Here is a 25,415-nt window from a genome sequence, read left to right as displayed (position 1 = left end):
GGGGAACTTGCACACAGGGATTTTTCCCTTTCTAGTTCCCCTTGTCGGTGTCTGTGCAAGTAACACAGCACAGTCTTGCCCTCACACGCCCATCTGGGCCCCGCCCCCCATCTATGTTGTCATTCTCATGAATGAAGATGCCCAATAATTCTAATTTTGGGAGAACTCGTTGGTATAGAAAAGAATCACGCCTTTAAATAATTCACATTTTGTTGCTTTGCAGCCTGAAATGAAGACAAACAGTTTTTGTTTTATGCAGCTTTATTTACTTATGCGCAACTTAAAACATCCAAGTTAAAGATTTAGACCATCCAAGTTAAAGATATTACTCCAACATGTCATTCAAAAACAGAATCGAGTTGGAAAAAGGATCACCCCCTTGTGTCTGTATTTTGTTGGACCACATTATACTTTAATTACAGCCTTTAGTCTGTTAGGACATCTCTACTAACTTTGCACTAGACTTTTCAATATTTAAATTCTCTGCAGCAGGGACTGGAGCACTTGTCAGGATAGAAGGAAAAATACCATCAAATTTTTGAGGAAAATCTGCTGCTCTCTGCCAGAAAGTTGTCAATGGGAAGGTGGTTTACCTTCTAACATGACAATGTTAAAGGTGAATGTTCTTGCATGGCCTAGTCAGAGCCCAGACTTAAACCCCATTGAAAATCTGTGGAATGACTTGAAGGTTGTAGTGCACAAAAAGGTCACCATCAAATTTAGCTGAACTTGAGCAGTTCTGCAAAGAAGAGTGGGCAAATTTTGCAAAGTCTAGATGTGCAAAGTTAGCAGAGACATATCCCAACAGACTAAAGGCTGTAATTAAAGCAACATGTAGTCCAACAAATATGGACATAAAGGGAAAGGGGGGGGGGGGTCGATCCTTATTCAAACTCAGTAAATCTGTTTCGAATTGTATTTTATTATTTCTGACATGTTGGTGATCGATCTTTCACTGGATGTTATAAGTTGCACTAGTAAATATAGCTGGATAAAACAAAAATGTCTGTCTTATAAAATAATGTGATTTGTTTTAAAGGGGGTGATGCTTTTCTATACCCACTGTACATGAGGAAAGAGACACATCCACCAGCTGCCCTAGCTGTGTGAACTGAGAGGCATTGCAGTCACATGACTACAGTGCGTTATGATGAAAAAAGTTCAAACACAGCTTTAAAAAAAACAAAAAAAAAACTGTACAAATAATAATGGACGTATAGCATATTGTTTTAAAGAGGTTGTAAAGGCGGAAAGTTTTTTTTTTTTTTTTTTTATCTTAAAGTATTCTATGTATTAGGATAAAAAAAAAAAAAAAACCTGTGTGCAGAAGACCCCTTCAGTCCCCCTAATTCTTACCTGAGCCCATCTTTATCCAGCAATGTTGAAGGAGTGTCTAAGCTGCCTGAGACTCTCCTCCTCAATGGCTGAGATAGCAGCGCAGCGTGACTGCTCCAGCTGCTGTCAATCAAAATCATTCAGACAAAGGGATATGTGACTCGGCTCGGGTGCCCCCACAGCAAGCTGTTGGCTTTGGGGGCACGCAACAGGAAGGAGGGGCCAGGAGAGCTAAAGAGGGACCTGAGAAGAGGAGGATCCAGGCTGCTCTGTGCAAAACCAACTGCACAGAGGAGGTAAGTATAACATGTTTGTTATTAAAAAAAATAAATAAATTTACAATCACTTTAACTGATAGTGGGGCGGTAATTGAACCTATGAACCTAAGCCTCTCCTCCGTCCGCACACTGTACATTTACTGCAGGTGGGTGGCACATGCTTCCGGGGTTCAGGATGCATGCCATTTTGTCAGCAGGTCCTAGCCAATGATTTGGACCTGCTGATGAGCTGTAGCCAATCACAGAACAGAGTCCTGTGTTTACAAAGACATAGGACTCTGTACACATAACAGCAATCTGGCCGTTTCTTGCGGGGAGAAAAACAGCCAGATCAGTAAGAAAAAGCAGCACTCATTACACTTGTTAGGCACACAGTTAACCATGCCCCTAGATGTTAACCCCTTTCCAGCCAGTGTCATTTGTAAAGTGTCAGTGTACAGCTTTATAACTGATCACTGTATTAGTGTAACTAGCGACATCAGTGTCATTCAGTTAGTTAGTGTACCTCCCAGCAAGGTTCTGTTAGTGCCAGATTGCCCACCACATAATCACAGTCACACTATAAGTTGCTGATTGCCCCCATTACAGTATAGCGTCAATAGCTGCAAAAAATTCCAATATATATATATATATATATATATATATATATATATATATATATATATATATATATATATATACACACACACATACATATATATATATACACACATATATACACACACACCATAGTTTGTAGACACTTAACTTTTCACATAAACCAATTAATATACACTTTTTTTTACCAAAGACATGAAAAAAAAAAAAAAATAGATTTTGGACTAAAATTAATAAATTTGTTTTCTTTTCATTGGACTTGTTTTATAACAAAGTATGAACTATATTTTTTTGTTTTTTCAAAATGTTTTAGCTTTTTTCGTTTATATAATAAAAAAAATAAAGACCCAGAGATGATCAAATACTACCAAAAGAAAGCTTTATTTGTGCGAAAACAAAATATAACCCCCCCCCCCCCCCCCATTAGACTTACTGGTAATACTATTTCCATTAATCTTCCTGGAAAGCGACTTGGAGAGATGATTGACTCCGCCCTCTACAGGAAACACAAATCAGATATAATTTAAAAGGCCCTTCCATTCCTCTGAACTCTCAGTTGTTATGAGGATCAAGTAGACCTCCACCAATGTGTACCAGGCAGAGAAATAACAAACACTATCAAATCACCACCACCGAGGTAAGTAAGGAGACCAGCACATAAAAGAATACGGTGGGAATCTAGACGCTGTCCTGGTAGATTCATGGAAATACTGTTACCAGCAAGTCTTACAGGGGTTTTCCCCCCTTCATCTTCCAGGACAGCTAATTGCAGAGGATAAGCAAGATTCTATACCTTAGGGAGGGACGACAGCCTGTAAAACTTTCCTTCCAAAGGAGAGGTCCTGGCTGGAGAACATCTGGACTCTGTAATGCTTGATACACATGAGAGGAGAACCAGACATCAGCCTTGGATATTTCTTCCCACAATGCTCTTTCTGCTCATGATGAGGCCAAAGATCTTGTAGAATCAGGCCCAAACCCTGGTAGGAGCGGCCTGACCAGAAGACCTGTAAGCCTTGCAAATAACTTCTCTGATCCATCTAGAGATTGAGCCCCTGGAGGCCTTGGTCCCTTTTTTGGGACCACTAAAGGAAACCAACAGCTGAGATGATTTTTATAAAACTACTAAAACTTGTAAAGAATGCAGAAAAACTCTTCTTACATCTAAAAAATGAAACCTCTCCCCCTACGAATTCCTGGGGAAGGAACAAAAACTAGGAAGGACTACCTCCTGAGATCTGTGAAAACCGGAAGAGACCTTCGGCAAGTACAAAGGGTCAGGTCTAATCACCACCCTACCATCTAAAGTTCTTAACCACTTGCCGACTGCCTAACGCCGATCTACGTCGGCAGTCAGCCCCTCACAGGCAAAGTGACGTACGGCTACGTCACTAGCTTGTGAGGGTCTAGGGAGCGAGCGCGCGCTCCCGCTCCCGCGTGGTCACGGACCCCCCCGCGCGTGTGACCGGCGGACCCGATGTCCGCCGGTCACTCGGCGATCGGCGGGGGAGAGGGAGAATGTCAGGCAGCCTGTGTAAACAAGCTGCCTGTCATTCTCCTTGCTGTTAGGATACTGATCACTCGGATCTAGTATGTAGATCCGTTGATCAGTGTCCATACAGCTCAAGCCCCAGCCAATCACAGTAGAAAGCACGCCCCTAGGGATACACACAGCCCCTCCCTCCCAAATAAAGTTAACCCCTTCACTACCAGTGTATTTTTACAGTAACAGTGCATATATATAGCACTGATTACTGTAGAAATGTCACTGGTAACCCCAAAAGTGTCAAAAATGTCAGTCAAGGGTGCGATCTGTCCGCCCCAATGTCGCAGTACCGCAAAAAAAATCGCAGATCGCCGCCATTACACGTTAAAAAAAAAAACAACAAAAATGACAGAAATCTTTCCCTTTGTTAGTAAACGCGATAACTTTTGCGCAAACCAATCAAAATACGCTTTTTGCGATTTTTTTTACCAAACATAGGTAGCATAAAACAAATTGGCCGAAAAAGTAAAAAAATTTTGATTTTTAAATTTTTTTTTGGGGGAATTTCATATAAAAAAATGTGAAAAATATTGCTATTTTTGCAAAATTGACGCTCTTTTTTTGTTTATAGCGCGTGATCAAAAAATCGCACAGGTGATCAAATACCACCAAAAGAAAGCTCTGTTTGTGGGAAAAAAAGGACGCCAAATTTGTTTAGGTACAGCGTCGCACGACCGCGCAATTGTCCGTTAAAGTCACGCAGTGCCGAATCGCAAAATACCCCCTGGTCGGAATGGGGGTAAAATCTTCCGGGGCTTAAGTGGTTAAGAATGGATCTTTACAAGAAAGGGATTCCAAATCTGAAATCCTTCTCCCCGAAGTGATGGCTAAAAGAAAGGTAGTCTTTAAAGAAACCAATCTTAAAAAAGCTGCATCCATTGGTTCAAAAGGGGCTCTGGTAAGAGCATTCAAAACTAAAAACAGGTTTCCAAGGGGCAATCGGTTTAATCAATCTGGGACTACGTCAAGCCTACTAAAAGAGATCTCCTAATCAATGGCACTTCGGCTAGCCTTATCTCCAAAAAAAAAAAAAAAAATTGACATGGCAGCTACCTGAACTCTAAAGCCCCGTACACACGTACCGATGGTCGGCTTACAAATGTTCCTCTTTTCTCCCCGGGATGTCGGTGTCTGCTGAAAAGTGCAAAGACAGCACAAGGACAGCACAAGAATTTTGTCTGCCGACTGCAGAAGTGATGTCATGTAATGGTTAACTTTCCCTGTGTTTTCTATTTTATGAGCATGCCCAGTCTTGCAAATCTGCGGTCTGTCGGCCGAATTGTGTACTGACAGGCGAACAATCGTCCGTTCTGGTGTCGGCATACAAATATTTTCATGTTTGCACGAAAGACTTTTGTCCGCGGATTGTGCGCAGACATCTGTCGGAGGCACCATACTAACACGCGTACAATCGGCAGATCCTTCGTCCACCGACGTTTGTATGCCGACGATCGGTACGTGTGTACGGGCCTTTAGTGTACTAGCAAAAAGGCCTTTTTGTACCCCCTCCTGTAAAAGTTCCATTATACAAGTGATACAAATAGGATTCAAACCCGGCTTTCCTCTGTCAGGAGACAAAAGTCTTCTACACCTTACTGTAAATTTTCCTGGTGCTGTCCAGAATTGTACCAATAACACTTTCTGAACACCCCTTTAGTTGTAAAATGAGCCACTCAGCCTCCGGGACGTCAAACGGTAAATCCGAGGGTTTGGACGGAAAGCCGGCCCCTGTCACAGAAGGTCTCTTCGATCCGGCAGACACCAAGGGGGGGGGGGGGCTTATTGAACGTTTCTTTAGAGTGGAAAACCAACTTCTCCTGGGCCACCAAGGAGCAACCAGGATTACCTCTGCTTGTTCCTGGACAATCTTCCTGGAGGTAACAGAGGGAAGGGTGGGAAGGCATATCCAAGACTGAACTTCCATTGGTAAGTCAGTGCATCCATCCCTAAAGCTTCTGCCTCCCTTTCTAGTGAGAAGAAAGCCAGAAGCTTCCTGTTTAGACTGGATCCAACGTGGGAATTCCCCATCTTAGAGAGATCTCTTGGAATATCTCTTGGTTCAGCTCCCAGTTGCTGCAACTGATACTCGGCTCAAATAGTCCACTAGAGTATTTGCTGTGTCACTAATGTGAACTGCCCTGATGGAAGCAACACTGTTCCCTGCCCAGCCTAGAATCTGCTGACATAGGGGTAGAAGACTGAGTGGGTTCCCCCATTTGTTACGGTATGCTTTGCCATGGCATTGTCTGAAAAGACTAACAGTTCCCTTGCTTGGATCCTTGTCTCTAGCACAACTAAAGCCTTTCCCACTGCAAGAAGCTCCCTAAAATTGGATGACTGGACTGCCTCCTCTGGAAGCCAGGCTTCCTGAGCCTGCCAGTCCTCTGAGCGAGCTCCCCAACCCCACAAGCTGGCGTCGGTGGTAACTTTTATAGGGAAGCGCTGCGCCCAAGGTTTCCCTCTCGGCAGATGTTCAGGCTGTTCCCACCAGGACAGACCAAGAGAATCTCCACCCGGAAGACGAATGCATTGACTCAAAGAGCTCTTCTTATGATCCCAATAAAGAGAGAAGAAAAACCTGCAGGGGCCTAGAATGCAATTGATTCCATGGCAGCCCCAAGATTACTGCGGTCATTAAGCCTAATTACTTCATTATCTGGAGGAGGGAGGCTTGTGGGAGCAGTCTAAAATTCTGCACAGAGAGAATAAGCCTTGAGATCTTCTCTATTGGAAGAAAGATCTTTTGGCTTACTGTGTATCAGGTAACCTAAAAAGAAGAGCCTGCAAAGGAACCAGACAAGATTTTTCCCGATTGATCTTCCAGCCAAATCTCTGGAAGGTCTGCAAAACCAACTCTAGATTTCTTAGAAGGTCCTCTTCCTTAAGAAATCATCCAGATAGGGGATGATTGAGATCCCTTGCATTCAAAAATAGGTCAAGACCTTGGCCATAATTCTCGTGAAAATTCTCGGGGCAGCCGAGAGGCCAAAAGGAAAGAGCCCTGAACTGCCAATGGCGTGACCCGTTCTCAGTGAGGACTGCAAATCTCAGAAATTTCTGGTGGTCCTCGCAAATTGGCAAGTTTAGATAAGCGTCCTGAAGATCCAGAGTTATCATGAAAACTCCTGGAAGCAACAGATTCCTGACTGAATAAAATGCAGAATCTTCTGTAAACCAAAAACCTGTTCAGGCCTTACGAAGCAGAGCATCTGCCTTACTGTCCATTTGATCTTTCAGTACACCAGAATCCTCAAATGGGAGATCTGATCTCTTAGATACCTGAGACATAGGGGTATCTAAGCCAGAACACTTGAAAAATACATCCTCAATGTCAGATTAAAATGGAAACCGCCTTTTATGCCCTCTGGATTTAAAGAACCTCTTTTAAGGCTCTTTCCACTCGGAAAAGATCATGTCCTTAAGGGAATGGTTGACTGGAAAAGTCCTAGGTTTACGTTCTTGTAGTCCTCTGTACATTTTATCATGAACAGACTGAGTCAGTTGTGGAACTTCAAACTGTTCAGAAGTATAGACCACTTTTAAAAGCTTGTCAATTTCTCCAACTGGAAAGAGATACCTATTAGAGATAACAGTTTCCTCAACCACTGAAGCAGAATCCCTGTCAGATGTAGAAACCGAATTCTCCCCCACTTCCATTTTGGTACACCCGATGTGGAGAAAGGACACCCAATGCAGCTCTCCCGCAAATTCTCCACAACTAAGCTTACCCTGGTCAGACTCCAGAAACAGGACTTTGGGATGTGGAAGTCGCCTACAAAGCAAAAAAAGGCAAATAATCCACAATAGAAAAAAAAGTGAACCCCTTTCTTTAGGCAAAACGCAGAAATACAGCAGACATAGCCACAACTAGTCTGACCATATAAACAAAAAAGGGGGGTCCGCCAACCACAGTTACCCGACCTAAAGAAAAATACAAACGTTACGATGTGTACTCCTGGAGGGTCTGGAAACACAAAACAACTGAGGGTCAGAGGAAAAATGTCCGATTTGTGTTTCCTGTAGAGGGCGGAGCCAATCATCTCTCTAAGTAGCTGTCCTGGAAGATGAAGGGGGAAAATGAAATTTGCATAGAATGTTGCAAGACTAAGCAATTGTCATTTAAAGTAGCACAGTGCTGAATACCAAAAAATGCCCTGGTCAAGAAGGGGGTAAAAACCTTCAGGAGGTCAAGTGATTTATTTTTTTGGTTTGTGGTGTTTAGATGCAGTGTAGTTTCGCTTTAATATCAGCCTCCTCTGGATCTGTTGCGATTAATAAATAACACTTTAAGTCACTAACACGGCGCTTCGAAATCATGACAGAGGGAGGTTTGATCACTGAACAAAGTGCAGCCAGAATTAATTCTTCTGCAGCTCCATTTTGCAGCTAACAACATCTGTCACTCCATTGATCTTTAACTCCCAAAGTGCAATTCCATTCATCTCACCAGAAGTCAGAACAGATAGAGTTACCCTCCTAGATTACACTTTGATTCCCCAGATCTACTGCATCTATTATACAATACCTATTTGGAGGGAATGTAAAATATTAGGCTTCATATGGCAGCAAGCAATGTCAAAAAATACAGTAACACACAACTGGTCATGTTTGATCATAAAACACTAAACTGCCGGATTAACAAAAGTAGTTAAATATTTAAACATTTTGGACCTCACCCTCTAATGCAGGCCCCATTCTCATGTTTTTTTAAATGGTGACTGTCACCCAAATAAGTACACCAGCTTCTTTTCAGGTAGATTTTGGGTCCAAAGACTTCAAAAATGTGCTGTGCATGTTTTTCAGGTGCTCCTAGAACAGTCCATTGAGTCAAAAATAGCTCCTGAAAAAGACATATGCAAAAAAATATACACAAAAAAAAAAAAAAAAAAAAAAAAGGGCTGAAAAATGACCAGAATACGCTATGCTCAAGGTAGCCTGAATGAAAGACGATATTGGAATTTTTTTTTTTTTAGGGCTGATACTGATGCCGATTTTCCAGCCATCCTTCAGGCCGATATTCTGCACATTTAAAGTTTTTATTTTTTACACTGTCCTTTTAAAAGAAAAAAAAAATTGATCACTTTTATTGCTGTCATAAGGAATATAAACATCATTTGTGACAGCAATAGGCAGCGACAGGTACTATTTATGGAGGGATCTTGGGGGTCTGAAAAAAAATTCAAAACACCATGTTTGCCTGTACTGAATGTTGTCATTTTTTTTTTTTTATCTGGTGCATTTAAGGCTCAAGTACCCAGGAAGTGATGTCATGACATTGCTTCCGGTTTTTACATCAGAGACTCGATCAGAGCCGAATGTGGCTTTGTTGGGGTCTTCGGTCAGCCGGAGGACGTGCCGACTGGTTGCTAGGGTCTCCCAGTGGGACGGGAGAACCAGGCAAGCCACGCAAAGAGAGGCTCCTTGTAATGACAGTCAAGCGTCTGCTCAGCCGCATCAGTTGTCATTACAAGAACATTGACCATCGGCTCTCATCAACTGTACTGGGGTGATGCCTCTAGCTGCAGGCATCACTCCGGTACAACCAATTGAAGAAATATCGGTCATATCGGCAAGCTTGTGGCCGATAACGATTCTTCAAAAAAAAGTTAATGTCGGCCTCAGATTATCAGTCCCACTGATAATCGATCGATCCCTACCCTAAAAATATAATCCATAGCACTGATGGGTAACTTACCTAATATAGGGGCCCTCCAGTTTGGCCCCTGACATCACTGACTGCACATAATAGTCAAGTGAATGTAATGCCAAAGAAAACAGTAAGAATTCAGATATGCGACAGGAGATGGTCAGGATGACAGGTCTGTGTCTGCTCCACTTATGCAGAGCACACACAGCACACTCTGCTCTATTAGCAGTTGGAGGTAAATGGACCGGCTGTCTGTTTACACCCCACTGCCCCCTGATCCGATCCGGGCAGACGGAGGGAAATGGATTCCATTCAGGTTTTTTTACCAGATCAGAGGTAGCTGGGTGTAAACGGACACAATGGAGGGGCCAATCGGGTCCACCTGAAAAACGGACAGGCGGACCTAATCAGCCAGCCTGTGTGAAAGGAGCCTTACAGATCTGTGCTCCCAACAGCCCATTTAGAATGCTTGCGCAGTACTGGATACTTCCTTCAACAAGGGTCATTCTATAAATCACAAATTAGAGGAACAAAAGCATAAAAATGAGAAAAGAAATAGACAGCAGAGAAAAAGTGGGACAGTATGAAAAAAAAAATACACCAAACAAATCTAACTACTGGCAACCAGTTTATAGATTATTTGTCCTTCACTACCCTGAGTGAGCCCCTAAGAAAAGAAAGCACAGCCAACTGTCTGCAGGGGTCCTGAAGGCCACACAATAAGTGCCAATTGGGTGCAGGTTAGGCAAAATGAATCTAAAAGGGAAGATTTTTGTGAAAATGTATGCGAAAAAAAAAAAAAAAAAAAAATCACTTTAAAATAAATAATGCATTTTATATACAGGTGACACGACCAAAACAAAGCATGCCATAGTAAAACAAAGGCAGCCCTGGAGGAGAGCAGGACAGAGACATTTGGTTCCAATCGAGGGACAGTCCTTCAAAATGGGTTACAGTTCTGTCGTTCAAACCACCCCGCAGGCTAAAATGTGTGTGCACAGGTGTAAGTTTGAAGCCCCGTACACACGTACCGATCGTCGTCATACAAACGTTAGTCTTTTCTCCCCGGGATGTCGATGTCTGTTGAAAAGTGCAAAGACAGCACAAGAATTTTGTCCGCCGACTTCAGCTGACTGCAGAAGTGATGTCATGTAATGGTTAACTTTCCCTGTGTTTTTTCTTTTCTGAGCATGCCCAGTCTTGCAAATCTGCGGTCTGTCGGCTGATTTCTGTACTGACTGGCGAACAATCGTCCGTTCTGGTGTCGACATACAAAAATTTTTATGTTTGCAAGAAAGACTCTTGTCCGCAGAATGTGCGCAGACAGCTGTCGGAGGCACCATACTAACAAGCGTACAATCGGCAGATCTTTCGTCCGCCGACGTTTGTATGACGACGATCGGTACGTGTGTACGGGCCTTAAGGCTCCGTTCACATGTAGGCGTTTTGGGGAGTTTTTCTGCTCTAGGATCAGCTCTCAAAACGCCCAACAAGACAAATCCTATTCATTTCAATGGCCCCTGTTCACATCTGAGCGTTTTGATGCTGTGAGCAAAACGCCCAACGCTCAAAGTACATGAGCTTCTTTTTGGGCAGATTACAGGCGTTTTCCATTGGTCTCTATTCAATCTAAAAACGCTTGCACAAAAAACGCCTGTAAATCGTGGTAAAAATCGCGGTAAAATCGCGCAAAACACTACGCTCAGGTGTGAATGTAGCCTAAGATGAAGAGTATGCGGCACATCCAAGGATAAAAGTAATTCCTTTATTAGATATCCATTAAAAGTTACACGATGACAAACACATAGCCCACAGCCGACCAGTAGACTCGTTTTTAACGCTCCTTACATGTAATGAGTAAGCACAGGAGGATCTACTGATCGGCTGTGGGCTATGTGTATGTCATCGTGTAACTTTTAATGGATATCTTATAAAGGAATTACTTTTATCCTTGGATGTGCCGCATACTCTTCTTCTTTCAATGCATTCAGCTGGCTGTGGAACAAGCAGACATCCAGGTTTGCCATGACAGCTCGGGATCTCACAGGCGGCCTTTTGAGCGGTGTGTTCCCAATACACCTTTCCACAAATGTAAGTTGCCAAGGGGTGTTGCAATGAATTGTTACAACACATTGTACAGTTCATAGAAGCAGGAAGCTTGGCTCCACATTCTGGCATTAAAGCGGAACTAAAGTGTAAAACCAGTAAACACACAGAAGAAACACACTAGGTCTGTTCTGCAATAATAATAAACATACCTGGATGCCTGCAGGCTTCTTTACAATGCTTGCTGAACTCTGCATGCCCAGCTCAGGGTGCAATCTGCTGCAGGTACCAATACATTGTTAACAACAACCTAAACTAAATGGGTTTGCAGGCACTAGATCGTTCGTTACCGCAGTACCATGTCATTCGGGGAAACACGTTTTTTCAAAGAAGTGCATGCATTACGTTTTGTGTGTTCCAATTCTGCCAATTTGCAGCCCATTCAAATTAACAGGCTGCCAAATGACACTGGAGGGGAACACAGAGAGAAGTGGACTGCGTTCCTGTGCGATTCACGTGTGAATTGGCCCTCAGACCTTCTTAGGCGTCGTTTACATGGGCAAAAAAAAAAACCATATGGTTAAACTTTGGTTTTATCCCCCACCCCCCAAAAAAAAGAAAACAAAACAAAAAGATAAGTAGCTGCTTGGGTCTCACGTGTACTGCGACAGATTTAACTTGTCTTGTCGAGTTTGACATGTTGGCAGCACCTGTTACACTCGCCCACAAAAGGGAATAGAGCTACAATGCAAACTACTCAGATTGCAGTTGGGCAGCACCAATCCCATTCACAAAAACTGGCCAAAAAAAAGCAGCCAATGAGACGACAGTATTGCTTCCTAAACACCTGTTAGCTGCAGCTCTACCCTCCTCTGAAAAGAAAATTCATTGTGCACCACTTTTCAGAGAGAGTGCTTCTCTCTGGTTGTCAGTGAGAGTAGGAAAATTATATAATGCCTCGACGTTGGGAGTCAGTGGGGGAAACAGCACCCCAAAGTTTGTGTCGGGGGGAGGGGGGGGGGGGACAGCACCCCAAGGCTGGTGTCAGCGGGGAGGAAACAGCGCCCCCAAGACTGGTGTCAGTGGGGGGTGGGGGGAACAGCGCCCCCAAGACTGGTGTCAGTGGGGGGGGGGGACAGCGCCCCATGGCTGGTGTCAGTGGGGGGGGGACAGCGCCCCAAAAATGGTGTCAGTGGGGGGGGGGAACAGCGCCCCAAAAATGGTGTCAGTGGGGAGGAGCAGCGCCCCAAGGCCCAAGGTTGGTGTCAGTGGGGAGGGGGGGGGGGGGAACAGCACTCCAAGGTTGGTGTCAGTGGGGAGGGGGAACAGTGCCCCAAGGCCCAAGATTGGTGTCAGTGTGTGGGGGGGGGACAGCGCCCCAAGGCTGGTGACAGTGGGGGGGGGGAAGCGCCCCAAGGCTGGTGTCAGTGGGGGAACGCGCCCCAAGGCTGGTGTCAGTGGGGGAAGGGGGGGGGGAACAGCAACCCAAGGCTGGTGTCAGTGGGGGGGGGGGGGACAGTGCCCCAAGGCTGGTGTCAGTGGGGGGGGGGGGGGAAGAGACAGCGCCCCAAGGTTGGTGTCAGTGGGAGGAACAATGCTGATTTATCAGTAAAGGGAATATTGCCCCAAGGAAAAGAAATAATGAAAGAATGGAACTTTGGTGAGCCCTGAACTCCGCAATGCAGCATACGATTATACGGCGCGGTGACACGACGCATCAACGCGCCGCGGTGACACGACGCATCAACGCGCCGCGGTGACACGACGCATCAACGCGCCGCGGTGACACGACGCATCAACGCGCCGCGGTGACACGACGCATCAACGCGCCGCGGTGACACGACGCATCAACGCGCCGCGGTGACACGACGCATCAACGCGCCGCGGTGACACGACGCATCAACGCGCCGCGGTGACACAGGGCTCCTGGTTATTGCATTGTTATATAATGTACCTCACGCAGCCTCACAGGGCGCTCAGGGCACACAGAAACAAGCGCTGTCTATGCGTCCCTGCCTGCTCCTTACAATGATCCCAGGACAAGGTGTGGATGAGCCCCCTCAGTGCATACAGTCCCCTCCCCCCCACATCACACAGGACAATACCGATCGCTAAGAGCACACCGCACACGCCCATAGGCTGAGCCTGGAAACAATAGATAAAGATGTATGAATGGAGATTATACTCACCGAATAAGGTGAGAGCCATGGCTGCACCCTGACAAAGCCCGGCTCACATGGACTCAGTCCGGGAGGATGGAGAGGCTGGAGGAAGAAGAAGAGATGAAAGTTATGATGAGCGCCTCATAAATCCCAGCCAGGTGACAGGCAGCCCCGTGTACACAGAGGAATAGAGGAGGAGGAGGGGGGACGTACCGCACACAGGGAAGAAAGGAGCGCTGCGGGGGGAGAGCCGGAGTGTGGCTGCCTCAGGAGACGGGGCTCTCTGAATGGACGCCTCGCAGAGGTCGCAGTCACGCCGCATCCTTCAGAATCCCGGCCGCCATCTTGCTTCCCCCACATGACCAGCTGCGGCTCCTCACACACAGGCGGCGGCGGTCAGGCTGGCGGCTGCCTGGGTTGTCCTGGCAACAGGAAATCCGCGCTACCTCTCTCGCCCTGTGCATGGAGCTTGCCTGCTATCATGTCCTCTCCCCTGGGAAGGGACCAGCTTCCTCCGGAGGGGGGGACCAGAGCCCGGCCATGTGTGCAGTCAGTATAAAGTGCACCTGTCAGGAGAGACCCATGGAGGCGGCCATTGTGGGGGCGCAGCTGTCCTGAGGTGGTGAAAATGCAGACCCTGAAAAAAAAAAAAATTGTGACTGGTTTTAACCATTTCTACCACTACCCCTTATTGACCAGGCCATTTTTTGCTATTGGGCACTGCGTTACTTCATTGCACGGCCTGCGACGCTGTACCTAAATAAAATCTATGTCCTCCCCCACAAATAGAGATTTCTTTTGGTGGTATTTGATCACCTCTGTGGTTTTTTATTTTATAAACAAAAAAAAAGTGACAATTTTGAAAAAAATATATATTTATTTTACTTTCTGCTATAAATAAGACATATCCAGTGTTGGGGGTAACGAGTTACAAAGTAACGGATTACAGTAACTACATTACTTTATTTGGTAAGGAAGTAACGTAATTAGTTACAATACTAATATTGGTAACTACACTACTTTACTAGGCTATAGGAGGTAACTACACTACTTTACTAGGCTATAGGAGGTAACTACACTACTTTACTAGGCTACAGGAACGCGCTTTCCTGCGTTACCCAAGCCGTGCGATACAATCGTTATTTCGAAGAATAGAGAAGATGACGTTTATGACTTTTTGTTGCACTTTATGTTTTATTCTGTTTTTTCAGGTTTTGTTCTCATGTTTCCCAAAGCCTGTGTTTATACAATAAACTCTATGCAGAAAGAGTGTCATGTATCTTCTTCTACACGGTCAATTAACCACTTAAGCCCCGGAAGATATAACCCCCTTCCTGACCAGGGGGTATTTTGCGATTCGGCACTGCGTGATTTTAACGGACAATTGCGCGGTCGTACGACGCTGTACCTAAATGAATTTGACGTCCTTTTTTTCCCCACAAACAGAGCTTTCTTTTGGTGGTATGTGATCACCTGTGCAATGTTTTTTTTTTTTTTTTTGCGGTACTGCAACATTGCGGCGGACAGATCGGACCCTTGACTGACATTTTTTGACACTTTTGGGGTTACCAGTGACATTACTACAGTAATCAGTGCTATACATATGCACTGTTTCTGTAAAATTACACTGGCAGTGAAGGGGTTAACTTTATTTGAGAGGGAGGGGTGGTGTGTGTCCCTAGGGGCGTGATTCTAACTGTGATTGGCTGTGGCTTGAGGTGTAGGAACAGTGATAAAAGGTCCTACATAGTAGAACCCTATGATCACTGTTTCTACACAGGGGAGAATGACAGGCGGCTTGTTTACACTAGCCGCCTGCCTTTCTCCCTCTCCACCGACGATCGCCGGTCACACGCGCGGGGGGGTCCGTGACCGAGCGGGAGCGCGCCCGCTCCCCAGAGCCTCACAGGCTAGCGACGTATATATACGTCACTTTGCCTGTGAGGGGCTGACCGCCGCAGTATATGTACTTGCAGCGGTCGGCAAGTGGTTAAGAAAGAGGAAAGTAAAGTAATAAGTAGTGAAGTTACTTTTCAAATGCAGTAACTAGTAAAGTATTCTCATTACAATTTACAGAAGTAACTACTAACTAGTTACATTTTTTGAGTAACTACCCCAACACTGGACATCCAATAAAAATTTTAAAAATCATTTTTTTTCATCAATTCAGGCCAATATGTATTCTGCTACATATTTTTGGTAAAACAAAAAAAATCCCAATAAGTGTATATTGATTGGTTTCCACAAAAGTTATAAGTGTCTACAAACGATGCAATATTTTTATTGCAGTTTTACATATTTTATTTTTTTACTAGTAATGGCAGTGACTGCGACATTGCAGTGGACAAATCAGACACCCAACTGACACTTTTTGCAGACCAATGACACTAATACAGAGTTCAGTGCTAAAAATAAATAAATAAATGCACTGGCAGGGAAGGGGTTAACATCAGGGGTGATCAAAGGGTTAAATGTGTCCTTAGGGGGGTGCTTTTTAACTGTGGGGGGGTTGCACTGATTGGGGGAACAGAAGCTCTCCATCTTGTCCACTTGCAGAATGGCGATCTGCCTTGTTTACATAGGCAGACCACCCCGCTGATTGACATCTCCGCTAGCCAATCATGGTGCAATCGATGCCATCTAGTGGCTATTGAATGAAACGATGTACAGGTATGTCGTTTCGCGCAATAGAGCCACATTGCCGCAGTAAATACACGGCAGCTAGTCGGCAAGTGGTTAATTGTATTTGGCAATAACTAGTGCAGCCCTCTTTTTGGGGGATTAAGAGAAATGGCCCTTCCCAAATAGGATATTGCGCTAAACCTGTAGGTAGATAGGAGAACCAAAACCTTCCTTAACCACTTGACCTCCAGAAGTTTTACTCCCTTCATGACCAGAGCCATTTTTTGCTATTCAGCACTGCGCTACCTTAACCCCTGCACACCTAAGCCCCAGTTCACACTATAGCGATGACAGACATCGCATGTGATTCGGAGGGCACTGCTCCTAAAATCACATGCGATGTCTGTGCGATGCGAATTCAGCCATACAGATTGAATTACTGAAATAAATGACCTTTTTGATGATATTCTAATTTTACGAGAGGCACCTGTATGTGTATGTTATTTGTACCTGTAGTACAGCCCAGAAATAATAGTGGACATTTTGCTTTTTTTTCTTATTTTGTCCTACCTAAAACACACTGACACTTAAGGCCCGTACACACGTACCGATCGTCGGCATACAAACGTCGGTGGACGAAGGATCTGCCGATTGTACGCGTGTTAGTATGGTGCCTCCGACAGATGTCTGCGCACAATCCGCGGACAAAAGTCTTTCTTGCAAACATGAAAATTTTTGTATGCCGACACCAGAACGGACGATTGTTCGCCTGTCAGTACACAATTCGGCCGACAGACCGCAGATTTGCAAGACTGGGCATGCTCAGAAAATAGAAAACACAGGGAAAGTTAACCATTACATGACATCACTTCTGCAGTCGGCGGACAAAATTCTTGTGCTGTCCTTGTGCTGTCTTTGCACTTTTCAGCAGACACCGACATCCCGGGGAGAAAAGAGGAACATTTGTATGCCGACCATCGGTACGTGTGTACGGGGCTTTAGGCTGCATTCACACTTGAGCGTAGCGTTTTCACATGTTTTTTTACCGCGATTTTCAGGCATTTTTGGAGGCAGGCATTGAAATCTATCAAAAATCTATCAAAAACGCTTTTAATCAGCCCAAAAATAAGCTCATGTACTTTTTTCAGCTACAGGCGTTTTGCTTCAGGCGTTAAAACGCTCAGATGTGAACAGGGGCCATTTAAATGAATGGGGTTTTACTTGTTGGGCGTTTTGGAACGTCTTTTTTTTAGCGTTTTTGGAGCTGAAAAACGCTCAAAAACGCCCAGGTGTGAATGGAGCCTGATGGTAATGTAAAAAAAAAAAAAAAAAAAAACAAATCCTGCCCAAAATGTACTGACCATGACCTTTGACCCTTACTTGACCCAATCACTAACCCTGGCACTGACCTAGATCAGACTTTGATCTAGGTATTTTTTATTTATTTAGGTTTTATTTTTTTACCAACTTTTTTTTCCCCTCTGTAAGGAAAGAGAAAGATACATTGAATCTTTCCTCTCCATTCACATAAAGAGAAAAACACATGGGGCGGGCTTTACAGTGACTGATCAGTGTGGTAGCCAATCAGAGGCTACCACAGCTTATAATTATACCCCAGAACACGATCTTCTTTCTCCTCAGTATGGGGATACCATATGTGTGAGACTTTTTCACAGTCTAGATACATAGAGGGACCCAAAATCCAAGGAGCACCTTTGGGCTTTCAAGGAGCATAAATTTAAATCTAATTTCATGAATACCTGACAGATTTTTGGAGGCCCTGGAGCACCATAACAGTAGAAACACCTACAAAATGACCCAATTTTCAAAAGCAAACACTCCGAGGTATTTTCTAAAATGCATAGTGGGTCTTTTAACCGGTTGCCGACCGCCGCACGACTATATACTGCGGCGGTCAGCCCCGGCCAGGCAGAGTGACGTATCGGTACGTCACTCGCCTGTCACTGACTTGCGAGCCTATAGCGAGCGGGCGCGCGCCCGCCGAGGCGCGCGCCCGCCGCGGCTCGTTCACAGGCAAGTCAGTGCGTGTGACCGGCGGACTCGATGTCCGCCGGCCACACTACGATCGCTCCTGTGAAGGGAGAAAGACAGAGCAGCTTGTGTAAACAAGCTGCCTGTCAGTTCTCCCTGTGTAAAAGTAAAGATCTGACCGTTCTACTATGTAGAACGGTTGATCTTTGCTTTTACACCAATAGCAATGTCCCTACACAGTAGAAAGCACGCCCCTAGGACACACTTAACCCCTCCCTTCCCAATAAAGTTAACCCCTTCCCTGCCAGTGTCATTTTTGCAGTAACAGTGCATATGTATAGCACTGATTACTGCAGTAATGTCACTGGTAACCCCAAAAGTGTCAAAAATGTCAGTCAAGGGTCCGATCTGTCCGCCGCAATGTCGCAGTACCGAAAAAAAAATCGCAGATCGCCGCCATTACGCGTTAAAAAAAAAAACACCAAAAATGACAAAAATCTTTCTCTTTGTTAGTAAACGCGATAACTTTTGCGCAAACCAATCAAAATACGCTTTTTGCGATTTTTTTTACCAAACATAGGTAGCATAAAACAAATTGGCCGAAAAATGTTAAAAAATTTTGATTTTTACTTTTTTTTTTGGGGAATTTCATATAAAAAAATGTGAAAAATATTGTTATTTTTGCAAAATTTACGCTCTTTTTTTGTTTATAGCGCGTGATCAAAAAATCGCACAGGTGATCAAATACCACCAAAAGAAAGCTCTGTTTGTGGGAAAAAAAGGACGTCAAATTCGTTTAGGTACAGCGTCGCACGACCGCGCAATTGTCCGTTAAAGTCACGCAGTAAAAAATCGCAAAAAAACCCCTGGTCCTTTAGCAGCCAAATCCTCCGGGGCTTAAGTGGTTAAAAGTGTAATTTTTTTTTGTAAAATGTTTTTTTTTTTTTTTACACAAAGTTGTAATTTAATAAGTTATTTCTAATACACATCATAGCCATACTTAGAAATATACAGATTCTTTGGCTGAATTTGCGTTGAATGCGGACACAACATGCCCAGGACCTTTTTTTGGGTCCGCAGCAGAATAGGATCGCATGGTGGTTCACACCCAAGCGATTCGATTCATGTCCGAACTGACAGTTCACACTGCGATATGCAAACTGATCTGGGAGTGTTGTTAACTCTGTATTGACACCGCCAGAAATTCGCATATGACAGTGTGAGCTGCTTGCAATTTGAATGCGATGAGGGAACCCGCAGTGAATTCGCAGGGTTCCCGCACAGCATATATGTGAACCGTCACTTAATCTATTCCAATGTATTTGTACATACAAATTATATCAATTCATTTCAACATACTGTATGTGAAAAAAAATACAATTTTAATCATGTAATTAAAGTCCAATAATAAATATCCAAGCCGTGCAGCAAATTCCACAGTGTTCAAAAGCGCTCTCTATGTTGTCCTTTCAACCACATTATACCTCTCTTAAACTGTGCTGGGCTTAAAGGCATCCAATTGGATGGTCACTCACCAGATTGAGAGACTACTTACTCATATAAGTGGGTCCCTTCAGCTTTTTATCATGCCAGGTACCGATATTTTCCGTTTATGCAATCCCCATTATATAGGTACAGATTAGGAGAAGACATAACATGCCATAGTGTAAAACAAGTTTTAAAATAAAATCAATATATATGTAGCACTACACCCTGAACCACTTGGTAATTTGGGTTCTCTTTTTTCCGTTTTGACTGCAAGAATAATCGCAGCCTCTCTGACACACCTGGTTGAATGAAAGTTACTGCAAGCACTTATAAGGGTACAAGTATACCATTTAATTAGGCTGTGAATTAGCAGCAGAAAATAGACACAAGACCTCTTAGTCAGTGGTAAATGTAAATGTAGTCCTAACTCTTCAGCCGGCTAGTATTGGGTCCCAGTTGTATTGTATTGTACATGAGAATAGTCCAAAAGACTCCAAGATGGCTGCAGCTCACCATCTGGTCACACTTTCTGCTCTGCACCCAGGTGACTCTGTCTGCACTCAGCACTCCTGATCCCTCTCAGACTGCCTATATACAGCATCGATGGTGCACACTTGACAGCAATGTGCCCTCTCATTGCAAGAGAAAGATGTGTCCTGTTCAGCTTGAAAAAGTGCAGCTCTTTCCCCTCCTCTTGGTAATCTTCCTCTGGGAAATGCAGTTCAAAAGCTCTTGATTACAGCAGAGTCTCTCTGATCTAGACTACAGTTCCCACAGTGCGGCGCTGCCTGACTCAGTCTATTGAACTTTTCCTGCTCTGTAGCTCCCTCCTATTGCTGATATGGCTGTTAACCAGTTCAGCATGGCAGGGCAGAAGAGACAGAGAGCAGCTGCAGCCAGTGTTTCTCTCACTCTCCCTTTTTAGCCAAGTATATATAAAAACACCAGTGCACTCACATGTCCTATTATCCGCGCCTGGCACTTAGGTATGACACAGTTTTCTAATGTTGTGTACCAGTTCCACCAGGTCTTTCATCATCGTGTGAGCAGGTACTATGTTTGGGATCACATTTTGTTATTGGGACATCGCCAGGAACGGTGAACTGAATAATTGAAGGTCTTTGGTCATTTTCCAGGCTTTATTTAGCATTTGTACAGACCTTTTTGTGTTTGTTTCAGGCTTGAGTGTGTAAATGTTTTTTTAATTGCTAGCCAATAGAAAGTTGGTTATTAGGCAAGAAAATGTGCACTCCCAAAGCAGTCTTTGTACTTTCTCAACCAACGAACTGCAAGTGACACTGCACTCTGGTGTTACAGACTGTGTGTGATAGCCCTGGACCAATAGAAGTGAGAGTTGGTTCTGATGGATCTACTGTAAAGTGATTTTTCCTTTAAAGAAGCTGATTTGTGGTTGAAGTGGTGGCGCTGCTTATAAAGTGCAAACAGGTATATATAAATAAATATATAAAATGAAACAAATATAATGTAGAAACACAGATGTGATTGAGGAATAAAAATATAAATATAAATGGTGGATATGTAAATAATACCACAATATAGTGAAATTCCAACATAAAATGGTATTGGGAATGAGTTAATATAAAATATATGAAAAAATATGAAAATATAATAATAAAATGAAGTAAAATATAAATAACCACCAGAGTGCGTAGTATAAAGAGCAAAGTACTAAAATATATATATCTCTTAGTATATACCTAAAATAATAATATCAGCATGTTGCAATAAAAATACATAGGCAATGGTATAATATAAAAAGTGTGCAAAAAGTGCAACAATTAAATTGGGTGTGCGGGAAACTTTTCCAGAAAAAAATGAATAAAGTGCGGGAAACTATTTTTACAAAGTGCAACAAGAAGTGATGTGATCTAAATTCATGTGATAAATAGTCCGTATAATAATAAAGGTGCAAACAATATTATGGGCAAGCTCAATGTGCAAAGAAATATGAACTCCAAGGTAGAAATAAGAAATGGTATTAGATCAGATCAGCTATTAAGATAAGTCCATATATAGATGGTTGTGCCCCGAGGAGTGGTGAATGGATAAGTATCCAGCGGTGACCCCCAAGGTGGGTGACTGGCGAGTGGCGGGGAAACCTCTAGTAGAAAAACCTACTCACCAGATGTACCCACCCCACACAGGGGTATAGGGCAGGTACTGTAGTAATATCCTGTTGGTCCTTGCTCTGGGTAGTGGTTCCCTTCCTGGGGGAGATGTAATATAGGGTCCGCAGGGATATCCTAAAGTGAGATCCTATCCGATAGTGGGATATCCAACGATCCGTGGGGTGAACTGATATGGCCACTCAAAGGTATGTGGATGGAGGGATCATATAAATGGAAAAGAACTCGATAGTGTAATACCGTTTTTAAAGTTTATTCCTTCCAGCAGTAACATAAAAATGGGTACTCACATAGATAAAATCAGTAAACAGCGAGGTAGTGGCGTCCCGGAACGCAATGCGTTCCAACTGGAGACCGGAACCGGAAGTGACGTGACGGCGCTGTACGCGTTTCGTCATGTGACGTCTTCTGCAGCATTTATAAAAACACCAGTGCACTCACATGTCCTATTATCCGCGCCTGGCACTTAGGTATGACACAGTTTTCTAATGTTGTGTACCAGTTCCACCAGGTCTTTCATCATCGTGTGAGCAGGTACTATGTTTGGGATCACATTTTGTTATTGGGACATCGCCAGGAACGGTGAACTGAATAATTGAAGGTCTTTGGTCATTTTCCAGGCTTTATTTAGCATTTGTACAGACCTTTTTGTGTTTGTTTCAGGCTTGAGTGTGTAAATGTTTTTTTAATTGCTAGCCAATAGAAAGTTGGTTATTAGGCAAGAAAATGTGCACTCCCAAAGCAGTCTTTGTACTTTCTCAACCAACGAACTGCAAGTGACACTGCACTCTGGTGTTACAGACTGTGTGTGATAGCCCTGGACCAATAGAAGTGAGAGTTGGTTCTGATGGATCTACTGTAAAGTGATTTTTCCTTTAAAGAAGCTGATTTGTGGTTGAAATATAGGTAGACCCTGTTCTGGTCCTAGGCTGCTACACTTCCCATAGTGACAAAGGAAGAGCTTGGCAAATGGTAAATTCTTAAATATGTAATGAGAAGCGCCTGGTACAAAAAGTAATATCACTCAAAGGACTTTTTGAAACATTTATTGGTTAAAAACATCAAATGCAGCCAATTAATTTCAGTGGAAAAATGCCTCCTCCTTATTCGGGGCCTGAGCAGTTGATGTTGACAAAATCATGACAGAATGCTCTAGGGAGCCTGTGTTAAGACTTTACGAGGACTAAAATCTCCTGTCGGCACTGTTCCATACCTGTGTGATCCCTCTGGACAGGGCCGGGACAAGGGGTGGGCAGGAGGGGTGGCTGCCCTGGCACTGTGGTATCATAAGAGGTGTAGGGGCACTGCGAGGAGATTGGGGAGGGGGATCTGTGTTGGGAGGGGAAATTTAGGGGGTGATGGGGTATGAATTGTTCGAGGGGGGATTTGTACCAGTAGGGATGATTGGTTGGTTTTTGGGCTAGGAGGGGAAATTTGGGGAGAGGAATTTGTGCAAGAGGGTGGATGGGGGGAATCAGTGCTGAGAGAGGGGATTTGGAGTGGGGGGGAAAAGGATGTGTACTGGTAGGGGAAATTTAAGGGGCAAAGGATTTGGGCTAGGAGGAGTGATCTTTTTTTTTGGGGGGGCGATTTGCACAGAGAGAGAGCATTCGAGCTAGGAGGGGGGATTGAGGGGCAAAGATTTGTGCTGGGGGGGGGGGGTATTTCAGCAGCAGAAATTTTTTTTGTGGCTTCTGTGCAGTGATATGTTTAATTATCTTTGATCTAGTGAGTATATTTTATTTTAGTATCTATCTATAAATACCGTATATTGCATACTTTACTAGGCCAGTGCTTAGTTTTTGGTTTGTGTACTGAGACCAATGCCGAGGCGTTATTACTGCACCCACTGACATCAATGTTAGGGGTTTCTACTGCACACAGTGATGCTAATGCTGGGGTTTTTACTGCACCCAATTACACCAATGCAGGGGGTTTCTACTGCATCCACTATCCCCAATGCTGGGCATAATTACTGCACCCACTTATACCAATGCTACAGGTTATTACTGCACCCACTGGCACCAATGCTGGTAGGTTTTCAACCACTGACACCAAATCTGGTGGTTATTACTGCACTCAAGAAAAAACCCTAAAGTAGGCACTCTAAGATAACCCCTAATATCACCTTCCAATGTTCCAGTGAGACAAAATGACTGTAAGCGGTGGGAGTATATCGGTGGGTATACAACTGAAAACAGTTAAAAAAAACCTGATTTAAACTCCGCCACCAAAAGATTATATAAAATATACATATATAACAATACCCACTGGACTGTAATGAGTTAACATTTATTGTAATGAGTTAACATTTATTTTAATGAATCAAAAATGTATCACAAAAAAAGTGATTATGTGCAAATTGTGTAATACATTAAAAATGGTACCAAAACTCACATCATACACACCTAAAAACATACATCCACCTCACTCACTAAATATACCCATTTAGACCCCTATGTACATCCATTTATGTAGTAAATCAAAAACAATCAAGGATAATGATGGTAATGGTGATTCCATGTATGGTGGATAGATGGAGCTATAGAAGGGAAGAGTTCGATGTTTGGTGAAGCAAAGGAGGGGGACAAGCCAATAGCCATTCAGTTGTGGTATCCTTATGAAAGATGGTGGTAAAACTCATAAATGTCAGTACTTCAAAGTGCCAAATATAGGGACAGACAAAGAAGCATTGATTTCTGGTTGACTCATATTGTGAAATCTCCCACAGTAATTAGGGAGAAATAAACTTGTGTGGTCCAGATGAGGATAAGAGTTCACCAAAAGCAAAGTCAAGAACTGAGTGGAACATTTGGTATATGATCTCAAGATAGAATATGAGTTTAATTAAAACTAGATTCCAAGCATAGCAAAATTTACATACAGTATCTCACAAAAATGAGTACACCCCTCACATTTTTGTAAATATTTTATTATATCTTTTCATTAGACAACACTGAAGAAATGACACTTTGCTACAATGTAAAGTAGTGAGTGTACAGCTTCAATTCCTTTCCTTCAAGCTCTGCAGCACTCATACATCTATTTCCCAAAGAAAACCTTTGGATTTGACACTGAACACGTGCACTCAACCTCTTTGGTCGACAATGGCGAGGCTTGTTCTGAGTGGAACCTGTCCTGTTAACCACATCCATACCGGCGTATAGTGAAATGACGTTGGCAGGATGGCTTTCTAGATCTGGGCGGCCGTCATGACATCCGCCCGTTCTAGCTGCTACTGCGCGGCAATCAGGGATGAGGCTCGTCCCTCGGACATAGCCCATCCCCGATCAAGGTAAACAGGTGTCAATCACAGCCGATCACATGAGCGGCTCCAGCGCGTTCTCTCTGCAATGCGTGCCCCCGGGGGCGCGCAGAACAGTGATCGGGGACAAGGCTCGTCCCTCGGACAGAGCCAATCCCCGATCTAGGTAAAGAGCCGATGGAATTGGCTTTTTACCACGTGACCGGCTGTGTCCAATCACAGCCGGTCACAAAAATGTCAGAGAAAACGGTAACTAGCTGTCACCGTGTCCTCCTCCTCACACAGTGATC

General features: G+C 43.8%; 1 protein-coding gene across 1 annotated transcript in view; it reads right to left on the bottom strand.

The window, feature by feature from the left end:
* Window positions 1-14,119, bottom strand: part of CHN1 (chimerin 1) — a gene marked incomplete at its 5' end in the record, with an annotated part of 205,135 nt that extends 191,016 nt beyond the window's left edge. The window contains 2 exons of the mRNA XM_082260779.1: window positions 13,639-13,713; window positions 13,825-14,119. Coding sequence (XP_082116905.1) covers window positions 13,639-13,657 — 19 coding nt within the window. The remainder of the gene's footprint in view (window positions 1-13,638; window positions 13,714-13,824) is intronic.
* Between the last annotated feature and the right edge of the window lie 11,296 nt (window positions 14,120-25,415).

This window comes from Pelophylax lessonae (assembly GCF_965119305.1).
Source record: "Pelophylax lessonae genome assembly, chromosome: 6".
NCBI classification, from domain to species: Eukaryota; Metazoa; Chordata; class Amphibia; order Anura; family Ranidae; genus Pelophylax; species Pelophylax lessonae.
Note: the sequence above shows the minus strand (reverse complement) of the source record. Positions and strands in the feature narration are given on the sequence as shown.